The sequence below is a fragment of the Hemitrygon akajei genome, chromosome 18 (genome assembly GCF_048418815.1).
Source record: "Hemitrygon akajei chromosome 18, sHemAka1.3, whole genome shotgun sequence".
Taxonomy (NCBI): Eukaryota; Metazoa; Chordata; class Chondrichthyes; order Myliobatiformes; family Dasyatidae; genus Hemitrygon; species Hemitrygon akajei.
Genome location: NC_133141.1, coordinates 78,109,813 through 78,129,845, shown reverse-complemented (window position 1 = coordinate 78,129,845; position 20,033 = coordinate 78,109,813). Strand labels below are relative to the sequence as shown.

Here is a 20,033-nt window from a genome sequence, read left to right as displayed (position 1 = left end):
TCGGGGGCTGGGAGGAAAGAGGTAGTAATTGAATGTCAGGGTTTAACCTTGGACACCGAAAGCGAGCGGGACAGTGCGCCTATGTTTTCCCACGCACCCATGCTCCACCCAGTCCATGTTCACCGCCTGTCTCCCACAGATCAACGAGTTGATCCTCACCAACTCCGGAATCATGCTCCAGGTGGACAACTCCAAACTGGCGGCGGAAGACTTCAGGACCAAGTTAGTACCGAGCCGGCCGATGCGAGTATTGAGGTCCAACTGACCGGGTCCGCCTCCTCCGCCCCTCCCTCTTCTACTGGAGGGCGGACAATGGGCCGAATTAGTCCTCCAGGTCGTCGTCTGCTTCTCGGGAAGTTTTACGGCGACTGGCAGACAAGCAGGAGGTCCAGTACCGCCACCTACTGGGCTGGAGCATGGGGCAAAGAAACTGGAAATGGACACACCGTATTCTTCCCCCCCCCCCCCCCCAGCCCCGCTAAAAAAAACCCTCAAATCTGCAGAGTGTGTTGTGTGGCTAAAAATGACATAGACTATTGTTAACATATAGGGTTGACTGTATCTCCCTCCACAGATGATGCTTGTGTTTTTTTTTGGCTCCAGAATTTAACATCTTCCTTGCTTTTCTAACATAGTATGCAGCGAATTCTGGAGTTCGGCCTGTAATGAGTTAACAGGAGTTAATCTCCTCTCAAACCTCCGACTTGGTTTCTAACCCTGTCCCCGATTGGATCCAATAGTCACCGTCCTGTCTTCTGGGGCAAATGTTCGTTCTTCATCCAAGTGCAGGGGTGGAGAACCAGATAGTAAATGAGGGTTCATCTCCCATCTAATAGGACCTTCCTCTGTTCTTAAACCGTACCCTCTGGTCCTAGATTCCCACACTACACGAAACATCCTCTCTACATCCACTCGGCGTCCTCTGGTCCGAGACTCCCCCACTGCAGGAAACATCCTCTCCACATCCACTCCATCTGTGTCCTCTGGACCTAGATTACCCCACTATAGGAAACACCCTCTCCACATCCACTCTACTTGTGTCCTCTGATCCTAGACTCCCCCACTATAGGAAACACCCTCTCCACATCCACTCTACTTCTGTCCTCTGGTCCTAGACTCCCCCACTATAGGAAACATCCACTCCATATCCACTCTATCTGTGCCCTCTGGTCCTAGACTTCCCCACTATAGGAAACATCTTATCCGCATCCACTCTATCTGTGCCCTCTGGTCCTAGACTCCCCCACTATAGGAAACACCCTCTCCACATCCACTCTACTTGTGTCCTCTGGTCCTAGACTCCGCCACTATAAGAAACATCCTCTCCACATCCACTCTATCTGTGCCCTCTGGTCCTAGACTTCCCCACTATAGGAAACATCCTCTCCACATCCACTCTATCTGTGCCCTCTGGTCCTAGACTCCCCCACTATAGGAAACACCCTCTCCACATCCACTCTATCTGTGCCCTCTGGTCCTAGACTCCCCCACTATAGGAAACATCCTCTCCACCTCCACTCTATCTGTGCCCTCTGGTCCTAGACTTCCCCACTATAGGAAACATCCTTTCCACATTCTTTCACCGTTCGTTGTGTCTCAATGAGGTCAGCCCTCATTCTTCTGAATTCCAGCGAGTACAGGTTCAGATATCTTGTACACTTTGGGGGCATGAAATGCCTTACGACTTCAGCCCTGGCCACCGATGACCAGAATCTCCTGCTCTCTCTCCATCTCGATAGGTTTGAAACTGAGTTGACCATCAGGATGTCCGTTGAGAACGACATCAACGGTCTGCGCATGATGTTGGACAACCTGACCCTCGAGAGGAGTCAGCTGGAGACAGATATCGAGAACCTGAAAGAGGAGCTCATTTACATCAGGAAAAACCATGAAGATGTAAGCTATGGGCGTCACCGCCCGAACATTGTGAGTTGTCTCTGTTCCGTGTCACTGCTGGGAGTCGGAGGCTGACATCGCTGAGTTTTTTTTTTCCTTCCTGCAGGAACTCGGGAGCCTGAGGTCTCAGATGTCTGGGAACGTCTCTGTCGATGTCAAAGATAAAGACTCCGTGGACTTGCTCAAAATTCTGGGAGACATTCGGGCGAAACACGAAGCCATGGTCAACCAGCACAGGGCAGAGACCGAGGAATGGTACAAACAGGAGGTAAGTGGATACTTATTCCGAGATTCCGTGCAGAACAGGCCCCGCCGGCCCCGTCGAGCCTCACGGCCGAGCGACCCACCTTTACCCGAGTCCAGGTGAACACAGGGGTCAGAAACAGGCCTTTCGGCCCATGGCGTGTCTGCTCCCCCAATTCACCATGGCCGGTCCCATTTTCCTCTCCGCAGGCCTGTCTTCGGGATACGGGAGGGAACCGGAGAAGTCAGAGATCTTGGGCAGGACGAGCAGCCGCCTTAGAGCCACCATTAGAATTGAACTCCCCAGTCTGACCTCCCCCGGCCCCCCGCCCCACCCCACATGATGTAATAGCGCCTTCTCCACCGTCACTGTGTCATTCCATCCCGATCTCTGAACCGTCACTGGATAAGTTGACGATATTTATAAACTTGCTTAGCAACAACTTGACCCTCTGCATGGTGGCAGTTTTGATCAGCGCTGGCTCAGCCATTGGTGAACTGAGCCCCTCTCTTCTCGCCACTGGAATCGGATAAGGTCCGGGGTTCCGGGGGACGGTGAGGAATGAGGCCGGCCGCTTTCCTCACCTGGTTTAGTCTGCCTAAACCGAATCTCTGGGGTGTGGGTGGTGTAGGGATCAACTGGGTATCATGAACGGGGTGTGCCATAGGGTATAAATACTTCCTTGGGGCTCGGCTCCCCCACAGGGGCATAGGCAGCTCACCACAGTCCTCTGCCTTCGCCCAGACTTCCCAGTGCGCATCCCATTTCTTTTCTTCCTCGCCCGGGGATGAGGTCTTTGGAGCCTTTTTCTGGAGCTTCTGAACTTTGAACTGTTTCAGATTGCCAGCAAGCAACAAGAGATGACCGTCAACGCGGGTGCCATCGACGGGGAGAAATCCAAGCTCACGGAGCTGAGACACAGCTGTCAGGGGCTGGAAACCGAGCTGAGCACACTGCAGAGTATTGTGAGTGACCCGTCGGGCTGGGCTGACCGTGGGGGGGGGGGGTGTTAGGGGAGGGGGCCACCCGGCTACTGATTGATTGATTATTCCCATAGGGTAACGTGTAGTCCCTGAGTCCGACTCTGTCGTCGCACGGACCCTGGTGAACAAACCCCTTCCCCCCTCCCCCCCCCCCCCCCTACCAGTGGGTAGGCTGATGCCGGTGATGTGTTGGGCAGTTGTGACGACTTGCTGTGGGACCACGGAGCATTTCCTGCACCAGTCCGTTTTGAGTCTGGTGGCCCTGGCGAAACCTCCTCCCCGATGGGAGTGGGACAGACAGACCGTGAGCACGGTGGGTGGGATCCATCATGGTGTTACCGGCCACTTTTTCCAGACCCTTTCTGTATATGGATGGCGTGTAGGCTGGGCCCGGTGCAGTGTCGGGTAATTTTGACGACCCATGACAGATCCAATTGTGGAGTCTTCCTGTGCGCTTCCCGGCCACTTCCGTACCCAGCGGTGAGGCAGCGTGTTAGGCTGCGCTCTGCCGCGCGTCTGTCGAAGGACGGCAGCTGGGGAGAGCGCGGCCCGGTCAGTGGAAAACCCCAACCCCCCTCACCGTCCGCTCCTTGCCCGCAGATCGCCTCTCTGGAGAGGAACCTGGACGAGGTTGATATGCGCTTCGGCGGAGAGAGGGACAAGCTGCAGATGACCATCAACGGGCTGGAAGCGGAGCTGGGGGGGATCCGCGCCAAACTCGTGACGATGAGCGGGGAGTACCAGCAGCTCCTGAACATAAAGAGCAGGCTGGAGGCGGAAATTGAGACCTATCGCCGGCTGCTGGGCGGCTTCGGGTAAGCAATTGGCCAGACGACACTCGAACCTGAATACAACCCAGTCATAGAACGTAGAACAGTACAGGCCCTTCGGCCCACAAAGTCCTGCCGTGATTCGATCCCTCTGTAAGATGAATCCAAACCTTCTCTCCTACATAGCTTCCGTTTTCCTATCATCCCTGTGCCTATCTTCAAGTAAAGTCACTTCACTTTTTATTGAATTTTGACCATAACTGCTGGTACAGTACACAGTAAAAACGGGACAACGATTTTCAGGACCATGGTGCAACATGAAACAATGCAAAAACCAGACTGAACTACGTAAAAACAACACAGAAATAAACTACATTAGACTATAGACCTACCCAGGACTGCATAAAGTGCACAAAACAGTGCAGGCATGACAATAAATAATAAAAAAGACACCAGGCACAGTAGAGGGCAGTAAGATGGTGTCTGTCCAGGCTCTGGGTATTGGGGCGTCTTTGAGATTATTCAGTGCCCTAAATGTATATGCCTGTCCCTCCATCGTTGTAGGGTGCTCCAAACGCCTACCACTCTGTCAAAAAGAAACCCTACCTCTGACAACCCTCCCATACTTTCCTCCCCTTAAAAGTGTGACCCCCTGATGTTACCACTTCTGCCCTGAGTTGAGTCTCCGTTGTTGACAGGGAACTGAAATAATACAATCAAATAGATGAAAAGCTGTACATCACAAAGACTGATTTAAAAATGAACAATATGCAAAAGAGGGCGAACCGTGCAAATGTTTAGAAAAGGTAAATTAATACCGGGAACATGAGTTGCTGAGACCTTCAAAGTGAGTCCTGTAGGTTGTGGAAGATTTGTAGTTCAGAGTTGGGGCGAGTGAATTATTCACACCGCTTCAGGAGCCTGATGATTGAGAGGTAATAACTGTTCCTGAACCTGGTGGTGTGGGGCCTGAGGCTCCTGTACCTCCTACCTGATGGTTGAGGGGTAATAACTGTTCCTGAACCTGGTGGTGTGGATCCTGAGGCTCATGTACCTCCTTCCCAATGGTTGAGAGGTGATAACTGTTCCTGAACCTGGTGGTTTGGGTCCTGAGGATCCTGTACCTCCTTCCTGATGGTTGAGGGGTAATAACTGTTCCTGAAGCTGATGGTGTGGGCCCTGACTGTCCTGTATCTCCTGCCTGATGGCAGCAATGGGAAGAGAGCACGGTGCAGGTGGTGGGGATCCCTGATAATGGATGCTACTGTCTTCCTTGTAGATATGCTTAATGGTGGGATGGGTGGGCTTTGCCTGGGATGCGATGTGAGTTGTGTGCTAAGGTTCTGTGGCAGGCAAAGTTTCACTGGAAGTTCCTACCTCCTCACAGTCCCAGCCGTTCCCGTAGTGCAAGGTCACACTCTGTCCCCTTTGTTTTTCAGGAGCCAGTCTTCTAGCCAGGCGTCAAGCTCATCAACTGTTACGAAGACGGAGATCAAGGAGGAAAGAAGTGAGTAGGCCGTTTTATCATGGCTGCGCGATGCAGTCGGGCTGAGAAGGTTTGGTAAAGCGCTCAAAATGCTGGAGGAGCTCAGCAGGTCAGGCAGCGTCCGTGGTGAGGAATAAACAGCCGTTGTTTCAGGTTCCCCTCCGTCATCGGATGTCCGAATGGACAATGAACCGTTGTGCGCTACCTCGGCATTTTTCTCCCCGCTTACACTAATTTAATTTTATTGATATATTTCATATTGTAATTGTTGGTCTGTGGTATACTGCTTGTTCACCTGCTGCAGAACAAGAGACTTCACGGCAATATCTTCACCAGAGATATTCAACCTGATTCTGAATCTGGGCTGAAGCCCAACATCGGGACTCGCTGGGTCCCTCCAGAATTCCGTCTGCTTTGCTGAGGATGGAGTGTCATCTAAGGCCCAGGAGCTGCCAGTCGGCACTGAACCCAACGTAGGAATGCCTTGTGGACCCCCGCTCCAGAATTTTAAAACCATAGGAACATTGAAAACCCACAGCACAATACAAGCCCTCCAGCACACAAAGCTGTGCCAAACATGTTCTTACCTCAGGAATTACCGAGGGTTACCCATAGCCCTCTATTTTTCTGAGCTCCATGTACCTATCCAGGAGTCTCTTGAAAGACTCTATCGTATCCGCCTCCACCACAGTTGCCGGCAGCCCATTCCACGCACTCACCACTCTCTGCATAAAAAACGTACCCCTGATATCTCCACTGTACGTACCCCCCAGCACCTTAAAACTGTGCACTCACGTGTTAGCCATTTCGCCCTGGGAAAAAACCTCTGACTATCCACACGATCAATGCCTCTCATCATCCTGTACTCCTCTATCAGGTCACCTCTCATCCTCCGTCAGTCCGAGGAGAAAAGGCCGAGTTCACTCAACCTATTCTCATAAGGCATGCTCCCCAATCCAGGCAACATCCTTGTGATTCTCCTCTGCACCCTTTCTATGGCTTCCACATCCTTCCTGTAGTGAGGCGACCAGAACTGAGCACAGTACTCCGAGTCGGGTCTGACTAGGGTCCTACATAGCTGTGACGTTCCCAAGGGGTTTACTCCGGAAGCCTTCCCCATGAGTGGGTGTAGCCACAAGGCAGCAGGAGTTTGAGATCAGAGTTTTCCTTCTAGTTGAGCTGACAACCACGGGTTCTGTGCCCCGTCGGCCCAGAGCGACTGGTTTTAATGGCGCCAGTGACCCGGTTTTGCCCCTTCTCCTGTCAGTAGAAGCAGTTCCACTGGGGCCAGTAGCGGGACTTTGTTATCAAAGGCTATTTGAGACGCACACCGTTGCTAGCAATTAATAGGAAGTGGGAACTTGTCCCCATTACCACCCCCAGCTTTAACAAGCTTAAGTGTGTCCTTCTACACACATCACTGGAAGGATGGTGTCAAATCAGTGCTGAACATTCTGGACTGGATCTCAGAATACTCCGGACCATGGACACTTTGGACAGGGAATGAGGGGCTGGAACGTTCGGCATCCCTGAGCTCATGGGGTGACCGGTCCCACTTGAGAAGTGTTGGGTGGAACAGGCCGTCTTTCATAGGGGATTAGTCGGACCGTATTCCACATCTGGGACCAGAGGACACAGATAGAGTGGATGTGGAGAGGATGTTTCCTATAGTGGGGGAGTCTAGGACCAGAGGACACAGATAGAGTGGGTGTGGAGAGGATGTTTCCTATAGTGGGGGAGTCTCGGACCAGAGGACACAGCCTCAGAATACAAGAACGTATCTTTGGAATAGGGAAGAGGAGAAATTTCTTCAGCCGGAGGGTGGTGAGTCTGTGGAATTCTTTGCAACAGAGAACTGCAGCTGCTGAGTCATTTGGTGCATTTAAGGTCATAAATCATGATGGAATGGCAGATCAGACTCGATGGGCCGGAAGGCCCAGATCTGCTCCTATGTCTTATGGTCTTGTGACTGCTGATTGGTGACTGTATCATTCGACCGTCCAATGAAATCTCTGACTAACTATTTTCATTTCAGAGCCCGTTGTTTCGACCAAGACCAAGACGATCACCGTCGTGGAGAAGATTGTGGATGGGCAGGTGGTGTCTACTCATATGGAGGAGCAGAGCTAATCAAGAGAGGGCCTTGGGAATCAGCGGGGAGACCTTCGTGCACGATTTAACACAAGATATACAGTGATTTTTTTCTGCTTTCTGTATCTCTGAGAGGTGAATAAAGGCTTTGGGAACCGGCCACCATGAGGAGTCTGTCCTGTACTCCAACACTGTTTTCAAACGACCACTGACCCCGTCTCTCGGCTGAATCCTTGTGAGGTTACATAGTCATTGAACATGGCGGCAGTCCCTTCAGCCCATCTAGTTCCTCCCAGAGTATTAATCTGCCCAGTTCCATCGACCTGCACCAGCCCTCCATACCCCTCCCATCCACGCACCCATCCAAACTCCTCTTAACCGTTACAATCGAACCTTCATCCGCCACTTGAGCCGGGCAGCTCCTTCCACACTCTCACCACCCCGCCTCTGGAGTGAAAAAGATCCCCTCACCCGCCCCCCCATGTTCCCCTGAGAAAACCACCTTTCACCTTTCACCTTTCAAAATCCCACCTCAATCTCCTCCACTCCAGGGAATAAATCCTCACCGATTCAACCTGCAACTCAGATCTTCAAGTCCCCGCAACATCCTTGTCAATTTTCTCTGCACTCTCTCAATCTTACTGATATCTTTCCTGTAGGTCGGAGACCATTAATGCACCCAGGACTCCAGATTAGGCCTCGCCAATGCCTGAGTCAACTTGACATCCCATCTCCTGTCCTCAATAATTTGATTTATGAAGGCCAATGTGCCAAATGCTTTAAGGTTCAAGTTTCTTTTCGTATCATTTACTGTGTCAAGGTGGACAAAATAATTGTTACTCTGGATCTGTCGCAGAACAGGGAACAACACTCTAAATATAAATACATACGATAGCTTCTATACACAGATTGATTATATACATAGAACATAGAACACAGAATAGTACAGCACAGTACAGGCCCTTCGGCCCACAATGTTGTGCCGACCCTCAAACCCTGCCTCCCATATAGAACCCCCTCACCTTAAATTCCTCCATATACCTGTCTAGTAGTCTCTTAAATTTCACTAGTGTATCTACCTCCACCACTGACTCAGGCAGTGCATTCCACGCACCGACCACTCTCTGAGTAAAAGACCTTCCTCGAATATCCCCCTTGAACTTCCCTCCCCTTACCTTAAAGCCATGTCCTCTTGTACTGAGCAGTGGTGCCCTGGGGAAGAGGCGCTGGCTGTCCACTCTATCTATTCCTCTTAATATCTTGTACACCTCTATCATGTCTCCTCTCATCCTCCTTCTCTCCAAAGAGTAAAGCCCTAGCTCCCTTAATCTCGGATCATAATCCATACTCTCTAAACCAGACAGCATCCTGGGAAATCTCCTCTGTACCTTTCCAATGCTTCCGCATCCTTCCTACAGAGAGATGACCAGAACTGGACACAGTACTCCAAGTGTGGCCTAACTAGAGTTCTATAGAGCTGCATCATTACAATGTGTCTCTTAAAATCTATCCCTCGACTTATGAAAGCTAACACCCCACAAGCCTTCTTAACTACCCTATCTACCTGTGAGTCGTGTACCCCCAGATCTCTCTGCTCAACCACACTACTAAGTACCCTGCCATTTACTTTGTACCCTGCCTAGGTGTTTGTCGTGCCAAAGTGTACCACCTCTCACTTCTCCGAGGTGAACTCCATTGCCACTTCTCAGCCCACTTCTGCATCCTTTAAATGTCTCTCTGCAATCTTCGACAATCCTCAACACTATCCACCACACCACCAACCTTTCTGTCGTCTGCAAACTTGCCAACCCACCCTTCTATCCCCACATCCAGGTCGTTAATAAAAATCACGAAAAGTAGAGTTTCCAGAACAGATCCTTGTGGGTCACCACTAGTCACAACCCTCCAATCTGAATGTGCTCCCTCCATCATGACCCTCTGCCTTCTGCAGACAGGCCAATTCTGAATCCACCTGGTCAAACCTCCCTCCCATGCCTTCTGACTTTCTGAATAAGCCTACCATGTGGAACTTTGTCTGATGCCTTACTAAAATCCATGTAGATCACATCCACTGCACTACCCTCATCTATATGCCTGGTCACTTCCTCAAAGAACTCTATCAGCCTTGTTAGACACGATCTGCCCTTCACAAAGCCATGTTGACACTCCCGGATCAAACCATGATTCTCTAAATGCCCTTAGATTCTATCTCTAAGAATCTTTTCCAACAGCTTTCCCACCACAGACATAAGGCTCACGGGTCTATAATTACCCAGACTATCCCTAATACCTTTTTTGAACAAGGGGACAACATTCGCCTCCCTCCAATCCTCCAGTACCATTCCCGTGTACAAAGAGGACATAAAGATCCTAGCCAGTAGCTCCCCCGTCGCTTCCCTCACCGCGTGGAGCAACCTGGGGAATATTCCTTCAGGCCCTGGGGACATATCCTTCCTAATGTATTTTCACAACTCCAACACCTCCTCTCCCTTAATATCAACATCCTCCAGAACATCAACCTCACTCATATTGTTCTCACCATCATCAAGTTCCCTCTCATTGGTGAATATCGAAGAGAAATATTCATTCTGGACCTCGCTCAGTTTCACAGCCTCCAGGCATATCTTCCAACTTTTATCTCTAATCGATCCTATCTTCACTCCTGTTATCCTTTTGTTCTTCACGTAATTGAACAATGACTTAGGGTTTTCTTTTACACTACTCGCCAAGGCCTTCTCATGCCCCCTTCTTGCTCTTCGCAGCCCCTTCTTAAGCTCCTTTCTTGCTACCCTATATTCCTCAATAGACCCATCTGATCCTTGCTTCCTAAAGCTCATGTATGCTGCCTTCTTCCACCTGACTAGATTTTCCACTTGTCACCCATGGTTCCTTCACCCTACCATTCTTTATCTTCCTCACCGGGGCAAATTTACCCCTAACATCCTGCAAGAGATTCTTAAACTTCGACAACATGTCCATAGTACATTTCCGGGAAATAAACATCATCCCAATTCACACCCGCAAGTTCTAGCCTTATAGCCTCATAATGTGCCTTTCCCCAATTAAAAATTTACCTGTCCTCTCTGATTCTATCCTTTTCCACGATAATGCCAAAGGCCAGGGAGCGGTGGTCACTGTCCCCCAGATGCTCACCCACTGAGAGATCTGTGACCTGACCCGGTTCGTTACCTAATACAAGATCTAGACTGGCATTCCCCCTCGTCGGCCTGTCAACATACTGTGACAGGAATCCGTCCTGGACACACTTAACAAACTCTGCCGCATCCAAATCCTCGGAACTAATCAAGTGCCAATCAATATTAGAGAAGTTAAAGTCACCCATGATAACAACCCTGTTATTTTTTGCGACTTTCCAAAATCTGCCTCCCAATCTGCTCCTCGGTGTCCCTGCTGCTACCAGGGGGCATATAGAATACCCCCAATAGAGTAACTGCTCCCTTCATGTTCCTGACTTCCACCCATGCTGACTCAAAAGAGGATCCTGCTACATTACCCTCCCTTTCTGCAGCCTGTAATAGTATCCCTGACCAGTAATGCCACCCCTCCTTCCCATTCCCCGCCCCCCCCCCATCCATTTTAAAGATCTGAAATCCGGGAATATTGAAAATCCATTCCTGCCCTGGTGCATGTCAATTCTCCGTAATGGCCACTGCATCATAATTCCATGTATGTATCCAAGCTCTCAGTTCATCACCTTTCTTCCTGATGCTTCTTGCATTGAAGTACACGCACTTTAGCCCTTCTACCTTACTACCTTTACACCGTTTGTTCTGCTTCTCTTTCCTGAACACCTCTCTATATGTTAGATCTGGCTTTACTCCATGCACTACTTTCACTGCTCTATCGTTCCGGGTCCCAACCCCCTTGCAAATTAGGTTAAACCCTTCCAAACCATATGCTCACCCTCGAGTTCAGGTGCAACCCATCCAATCTGTACAGGTCCCACCTTCCCCAAACGTGATCCCAATGATTCAAAAATCTAAAACACAGCCCCCTGCACCAACTCCTCAGCCACGCATTCAACTGCCATCTCCTCCAATTCTTACCATCACTATCACGTAGTACTGGCAGCAATCCTGAGAACGCCACCTTTGAGGTCCTGTTCTTCAGTCTTCTGCCTACTTCCTGAAACTCACACTTCAGGACGTCATCCCTCTTCCTGCCTATGTTGTTGGTCCCAACATGTATCACGACTTCTGGTTGCTTTCCCTCTCGTATCAGGATGTCATGCGCCCGGGCAGAGACATCCTGGACTCTGGCACACGGGAGGCTATAAACCATGTGGGTGTCCTTCTCACGTCCACAAAATCTCCTGTCTGCTCCACCGACTATAGAGTCCCCAGTGACGACAGCTCTCCTCTTCTCCGTCCAAACTTTCTGCAACACAGGGTCAGACTCAGTGCCAGAGGCCCTGCCACCGTGTCTCACACCAGGTCAGTCGTCCTCATCAACAGTATCCAGGACGGTAAACTTATTATTCAGGGGAATGGCTACGGGGGTGCTCTGCACTACCTGTCTACTCACCTTCGTTTTCTCCCCTCTGACTGTCACCCAACGACCTGCTTCCGGCAGCCTAAGTGTGACTATCTCCCTGTCGCTCTCATCTATGACTGCCTCTTGAGTCAAAGCCTCCAAGATCCACTGACCCACTCACTCACTGGCCGGTTTCCACATTGTGTGTCCATAAAGTGACGCTGGGCACAGGAGTGTCTGTACACAAGGTGGCTCTGACAGGAAGTGACAAAGCAGTGGTGGTTGGGGGTATGGATTGGAGTGGGTTAGTGGATGGGGGTGTTGATCAGCCTCACTGCTCGGGGAAAGTCACTGTGTTTGAGTCTGGGGGTCCCTGGCGTGGAGTTCTTGCTGCTCCTCTCTGAAGGCCGTATTATCGCTGTTGGTGGTGAGTCCCATCGGTGTCACGTCGGCAGTGAACTTGACAGTGTGATTACTGAGGGGTGAGCCGAGTGGTCCGTGATGGGCTAAACCCCGGTTGGGGGCGGTATCCCTGTTGAGGGTGATGGGGAGTGAGGGGCGGTCGTGCATCCTGGCCATCTTGAGGCCGGTCGGTCAGGAGGTCCAACACCCAGTGGCACAGGGTTGTGCTCAGACCCAGGGGCAGGAGCTTGTTCACCGAGGGTCTGTGGGACGACAGTGTCCAAAGACGAACTGAAACCCAGAAACAGCACTCTGACATCGGAGCCCCTTGTTCCCCAGGGGTGTCGGAGGCAGGGGCCTGGCATCTGCCGGAGGGCGGGCCTGTCGGTCGGCGTACTGGTGACGGTCCAGTGCGGTGAATTTCTTTAGGCAGAGGGTGGTGAATCTGTGGAATTTGTTACCACAGACAGCGGTGGAGGCCGGGTCGTTGGGTGTACTTAAGGCAGAGGTTGACAGATTCTTGATTGGACACGGGATCAATAGTTACGGCGAGAGGGTGGGGGAGTGGGGCTCAGGAGGGGGAAGAAAGGGTTGTACACAATGTCCTCGTTGTACACGGGAATGGCACCGTAGGATTGGAAGGTGGCGAATGTTGTCCCCTTGTTCAAAAAAGGTAGTGGGGATACTCCGGGTAATTATAGACCAGTGAGCCTTATGTCTGTGGTGGGAAAGCTGTCGGAAAATATTCTTAGAGATAGGATTTACGGGCATTTTGAGAATCATGGTGTGATCAGGGACAGCCATGAGCTAACAGTGGACACGGTGGGCCAAATGGCCTCATCCTGCTCCTTTGTCTTATGGTCATACGCTGTGACAGGAAAGGAGTTATTGGCCCTGAATAGACCATTACCAGCCCGTTCGAAGCCCCTCACGGTGACGGGCGTTTGCCCCCGGGTGTCGGCTGTTTCGCTCTGAGAGTGACGAGTGCTCTGGTACAGGGGTGTTGGTGGCGGATTGGAAGAGTGTGGGGACAGCAGCCTGGACGAAGCGAAGGGATGTAGATGCCCGTGAAGACGGCGCTTTACGACCCTGCCGACCCCTGACGCCACCTTCAGGGAATAACGGACGGGCATTCCACTGGTGAATGCTCTCAGACTTGGAGGGGGGCCTTCCGAAAGCTGGGCTTCCCGTTGGGGGCAATTGGAACACAACACCCGGAGCGCATCCAGTGTTCTGCCTGAGCACAGCCTGACGCTCCGGGATTCCATTTCCATCCGTAACGACAAGAAAATATGCAGATGCTGGAAATCCAGAGCAACAGACGCAAAACGCCGGAGGAACTCGGCAGGCCGGGTAGCGTCTGTGGGAAAGAGTGAACAGTCGACGTTTCGGGCCGAGACCCTCCGTCAGGACTGGAGTGAGAGAGAGAGAGATGAGAAGTCAGAGCAGGAAGGTGGTGGAGGGGTGGGGGGGGGGGATGTTCCAGGTGACAGGTGAAACCGGGAGAGGAGAAGGTGAGTGGTGGTAAAGAGCTGGGAAGTCGACTGATGCAGGAGATAAAGGGCTGGAGGAGGGGGAATCTGATAGGAGAGGATAGGAGACCAGGAAGGAAACGTGAGAGGGAGGAGCAGAAGAAGGAGGAGTTGGGCGGGTAAGGAGATGAGGTGAGAGAGGGGAAAGGTGAACGGGGAGGGGTATTTCCGGAAGTTCGAGATATCAATTTTCGTGGCATCAGGTTGAAGGCTACCCAGAAGGAATATAAGATGCTGTTCCTCCGACCTGAGTGTGGCGCTAGTCGCGACAGTGGAGGTGGCTGTGGACTTCCATGTTGGAATAGGAACGGGAAGTGGAATTGAAGTGGATGGCCACCGGGAGATCCTGCTTTTTCAATATTGTCCTCACCCGCATCTCCGCCATTTCACACACGTCTGCTCTCGACCCATCCCCCCGCCATCCTCAGCCAAACATCTCATCATTCCCACACCCCGCACTGCTCGGTTTTACCTCCTCCCCAACACCCACAAGCCTGACTGTCCTGGCAGACCCATAGTTTCGGCCTGCTCCTGCCCCACCGAACTTGTATCTGCCTCCCTGGACTCCATGTGGTCAAGCATGGTTCAATTCCTCCCCACCTACATCCAGGATACATCCCACGCCCTCCACCTCTTCAATAACTTCCAGTCCCCTGTTCCCGACCGCTTCATTTTCACCATGGATGTCCCATCCTTACACACTTCTATTCCCCATCAAGAAGGCCTCAACGCCCCCCGCTACCTTCTTGACAAGTGACCTCACCAGTTCCCCGACACCACCACACTCCTCCGGTTGGCGGAACTGGTACTCACACCTAATAACTTCTCTTTTTGGCTCTTCCCACTTTCCTCAGACCAAGGGTGTAGCTATGTGCACTCGCATGGGCCCCAGCTATGCCCGCCTCTTCGTGGGTTATGTGGAACAGTCTATGCTCCAAATCTATACTGGTACTGCTCCCCAACTTTTTCTCCGCTACATTGACGACTGCATTGGTGCTGCTTCCTGCACCCATGCTGAGCTCGTCAATTTCAGCGACTTTGCCTCTGACTTCCACCCAGCCCTCAAATTCACTTGGTCTATCTCAGACACCTCTCTCCCCTTTCTCAATCTCTCGGTCTCCATCTCCGGAGACAGTCTGCCCACTGACATCTTCTATAAACCCACTGACTCTCATACCTACCTCCACTATAGCTCTTCCCACCCTGCCAAATACAAAAATGCTTTTCCCTATTCCCAGTTCCTCCGTCACCGCCGCATCTACTCCCAGCATGAGGCTTTCCATTCCAGGACATCCCAAATGTCCTCTTTCGTTAAGAACGGGCGTCTCCCATCTGCCGTCATCAATGAGGCTCTCACCCGCATCTCCTCCATTTCCCGCACCTCAGCCCTCGCCCCATCCTCCCGTCACCACAACAGGGACCGTGTTCCCCATGTCCTCACCTATCACCCCACCAGCCTCCGGATCCAGCATATTATCCTCCGCAACTTCCGCCACCTTCAACAGGACCCCACCACTAAGCACACCTTTCTCTATCCACCCCTCTCTGCTTTTCGCAGGGATCGTTCCCTCCGTGATTCCCTGGTCCACACGTCCCTCCCCACAGATCTCCCACCTGGTACTTATCCCTGCAAGTGTAAGTGCTACACCTGTCCCTACACCTCCTCTCTTACCACCATTCAGGGCCCCAAACAGTCCTTCCAGGTGGGGCAACACTTCACTTGTGAGTCTGTCGGGGTAATCTATTGCATCCGATGCTCCCGGTGCGGCCTCCTCTACATCGGTGAGACCCGACGCAGATTGGGGGACCGCTTCGTCGAGCACCTCCGCTCCGTCCGTCACAACAGACAGGATCTCCCAGTTGCCACTCACTTCAACTCTCCTCCACACTCTCACTCAGATATGTCCATACATGGCCTCCTCTACTGCCATGATGAGTCCAAACTCCGGTAGAAGGAGCAACACCTCATAGGACCGGCTGGGTAGTCTCCAAGCCCCCTGGCATGAAAGTTGAATTCACAAACTTCTGGTAATTCCCTCCTCCTCCCTTCCCCCATCCCAGTTTCACCTTGCCTCCTCTTCCAGTTGCCTATCACTTCCCTCATGATTCTGCCTTCTTCTACTACTCCATAGTGCTTTCCCCTTACAGTCCTTCTTCACTTCTCCGGCCTATCCCCTCCCTGCTTCCCCTCCCCCACCGCTTGATCTTTCCTCTGATTGGTTTTTCACCTGTCACCTTCCAGCCTTCTCCATCCCACCCTCCCCCCACCTTCTTTACAGGGACCCTGCCCCCTCCCTCTTCAGTCCTGACCAAGGGTCTCGAACCGAAACGTTGACTGCTCCTTTCCACGGATGCTGCCCGACCGGCTGAGTTCCTCCGGCTTGTTGAACGTGTTTCTATGGCCTGTTTCCCGCGCTGTATGGCCCCGCTTATTGACTGCTCAGTCCCGTCTGGTCAACGTCCCGTCGTCACCCGTGACTTATGAAAACCTTACACGCTGGCACCAGCCTTCCCGGGTCCGGCAATTAAAGAGTAGGAAGGGGACGAGGAGATTCCTGACAGCGTGGAGGGGCGGAGGGATATTGGCATCCGCGTCCGGGGGGACCCTCAAAGTTGCCGCACAGTTTGGTAACGGTTGAGAGGACGTGTGGTACGTTGGCCTCTCATAGTCGCGGTGGGGGGGGGGGAGGGGTGGGGGAGAGGCTTGAGCTCAAGAACGTCAAGGTGAGGATGAAGATCCATAAGACTCCGGTTAGACCGGCGTTGAGTTCGGTTTTGGTCACCACATTCCCGGAACGTCGTGGAGGTTTCAGAGAGAGAGAGAGAGAGAGAGAGAGGGTGCGGGGGGAGACTTGCCGGGATCAGAGAGCGTTCTGGATGAGGACAGGTTGACTGATCTGGGGTTTTTAGAGTGAAAGAGGATGAGAGAGGCGTAGACCCGAGCAGAGGCAAAGATAGAGTGGGCAGCGCTCTCTCAGGCTGGGAATTACTAATCGGAGAGGGCATGATCTTAATGTGTTTGGGGGAAAGTATACGGGGGGAGGGGACTGTCAGAGGTAACTTTTTCTTTTACTCAGAGAATGGTGGGTGTGTGGAATTACTATAGAGAGGGCGAGATTTTAATGTGTTTGGGGGAAATGATGGGAGGTGGGATGTCAGAGGTAACTTTGTTTACACATAGAGCACAGGTAGAGTGGGCCCACACAGAGAGTGGTGGGAGTGCAGAACGCCCCGCCTGGGGCACAGTCGGATGAGGAGGCAACATTGTGGGTTGAACACCGCCATTGCTTTAAAGCTCTCAATGGGCCAGGACCGGAGCACACCACGGAATCATTTTTGTTTTATAATCCTGCTCGAGCTCCCAGGTCTTCCGCTGGTCCCTTAAATGTTAAACCATCTCCCTCCTGAAGATAATCAGCAGGCCTGCTGTTCCGAACTGCGCTCCTGAACTGTGGAATTCAATCCCTAAAACTATCAGGGAGGCGGATACACCGGCTCTAGGTGGAGACGAGAGGGGCACACAGGAGCGAGATACACCAGCTGGTTGAGTGACGTCACAGTAACAACCTTGCACTCAGCATCAGTAAGAGAGAAGAGCTGATTGTGGAGTTCAGGAAGGGTAAGACGAAGGAACACGGACCGATCATCGTGGATGGATCAGAAGTGGGGAGCGTGAGCAGTTTCAGGTTCCTGGGTGCCGAGGACTCCGAGGATCTAACCTGCTCCCAATATGTCGATGCAGCTGTAAAGGAGGAAAGGCAGTGGCGATCTTTCATTCAGAGTTTAAGGAGATTTGGTTCTGTACAACTGAAAACTTCTACAGATGTACTGTGGAGAGCGTTCAGACCCCATCTGCTCTGGTGGGGGGGAGGGGGTTGTGCGGTCTTCTACTGCAAAGGCCCTGAAGTAGATACAGAAAGTTGTAAAATTAGACAGCTCCTTCACAGGAAGTAGACTCTGTGCTATGCAAGACATCTTCAAGGAGCGATACCTCAGAAAAGCGGCATCCATCGTTAAGGACACCCGACATTTCCCCCTCCCCATTACAAGCACATGCCCTCTTCTCATTGTTACCATCAGGGAGGAGGTACAAGAGCCTAACGACATACACTCAACGATTCAGGAACAGCTTCTTCCCCTCCGCCATCAGGGGAGAGGTAAATGAGCCTGAAGACACACACTCAACGATTCAGGAACAGCTTTTTCCCCTCCGCCATCAGGCGGGAGGTACAGGAGCCTGAAGGCACACACTCAACGATTCAGAAACAGCTTCTTCCCCTCCGCCATCAGGCGGGGAGGTACAGGAGCCTGAAGGCACACACTCAACGATTCAGAAACAGCTTCTTCCCCTTTGCCATCAGGGAGGGGGTACAGGAGCCTGAAGACACACACTCAACGATTCAGGAACAGTTTCTTCCCCCCTGCCGTCAGATTACTGAATAGAGAATGAACCCACTAACACTACCTCACTATTTTTATTATTTCTGTTTTTACGCTTTTTTTAGTTTAACCACTTTATATATATATACTGTAATTCATTTCTTTATCTTTTCAATATTATCTTGTATTGGAACCTACTGCTGCCGCTAAGTTAAAAAAAAAGTTACGAACGTTGACCGACAGTAGCCTCACACTTTTACAATGACCGATGGCATTTCCCCTCTTTCCGATCGCTTTATAACTTCCACTTTATTTTCAATCGTGGTCGTGATTATTTTCGTAAACAGAAACACTGCGCATTCAGAGCTCCGGCGCCGGGTCCTAATGTCCACTCCTCAGGTTAAGTAAGGTCTGGGGTTCCGCTTGGTCCTATGCTGAATCAAGTGGAGACAGGTTGAATAAGGGACTTCAGCATCCGCGAATTTTATAGCTTTTTATTTTTCTCTCAGCTCAAGTTGGTAGAAGCTGAGGTAGGGACACAGCCACTCAGACTCATTTCTCAATTGCAAGGAACTTTCGGGCTATTCTGGAGGTGTTTAGTATTGTGGCTTTCTGAAGATTTACATCGATATCACTGAGTGGCCCTCACTGTTTAATGTAATTGTGACTTTGGGATGATAGCAGTTGTAGATATTACTACTCGGACAATGTACACCCTGTTCATATTCCATCGTCTTTCAATTTCCTCTTTTAATTCAGTATATTGCTGGTGCTTTTCACTTACTGATTTCTGTACGTTGTGTGTGCTTGGAATGGCTATATCTATTAAATTAGTTCTTCCTGCTTGTTTATCCTGTAATATTATATCTGGACGGTTATTATAGATTGTGCTATCTGTAGTAAACGATCGGTCACAATATAATTTGTAAGACTCTGACTCTAAAACTGAATCAGGATTCTATTTATAGCAAGGTGTGCTGTCTTTAGTGAGTTTACATTTTAAGGCAAGATTCTTGCGAATGACGTCGGACACTTGATGGTGCCGGTGTACGTAATCAGATTGAGTTAAACTGCTACAGGATCCTGTAATCTGTCGGATCGTCTCCGGTTTCTCCTGGCATTTTCTACACTGGCCATCTTGAATTTGCTGGTCTTTTATGATGTACCTTTGACCATTTCTTGCGCTAACCACCTCGCTCCTGCATTGGCTGAAGGAACCCTTCAGTTTCCGGGCAGAGGTCTCCAACACTGAGCAGAGGCTTTCGACGCGTCCTTGTCATCATCTTCTCCGCTCAGGTGGTGGAGATGTCTACCATGGAGGGTCATGCTCTTCCATTGGTGAACTTTCTCTCCAGAAGTGATCACGCCTTCATCTTCCATTTCAGTTTTGTGGTGTGTGAACATCATATCAGAATTGCGCATGCTCGCGTGGAGTGTTGAAGCCAGTTTTCGTTGATGAAAATATGTCCTCTGAAGATTTATCCGTCTGCTGTGTGTAGATTTTTAATACCTGTTGTTCCTCGGCCACCGTCCCAGGGAGTGTTAAACTACGGGCATTCGACTGTACATAATGATTTTTTTAAAAATCTGTCTTTGTCAAAAGCAATATCATTATTGCTGGAGGCATTGGTACTTGTGGTTCGTGCAGATCGGGACGCTGTGGCAGCGGCGGGGGCCGGGGAGCGTTATGTTTTGGTCTGCCTGTGAATTCCCACCCCCCCCCCCTCCGAAAGTGTGTGTGTGTGCGGAGTGGGG

At 51.1% G+C, this 20,033-nt stretch overlaps 1 protein-coding gene across 1 annotated transcript in view; it reads left to right on the top strand.

The window, feature by feature from the left end:
- The window catches only part of LOC140741542 (keratin, type I cytoskeletal 19-like), a 32,851-nt gene extending 25,221 nt beyond the window's left edge, over positions 1–7,630 (top strand). Inside the window, exons 6-8 of the mRNA XM_073071843.1 lie at positions 3,724–3,938; positions 5,333–5,400; positions 7,415–7,630. Coding sequence (XP_072927944.1) covers positions 3,724–3,938; positions 5,333–5,400; positions 7,415–7,509 — 378 coding nt within the window. The 3' untranslated portion in view covers positions 7,510–7,630. The remainder of the gene's footprint in view (positions 1–3,723; positions 3,939–5,332; positions 5,401–7,414) is intronic.
- The last annotated feature ends 12,403 nt before the right edge of the window (positions 7,631–20,033 follow it).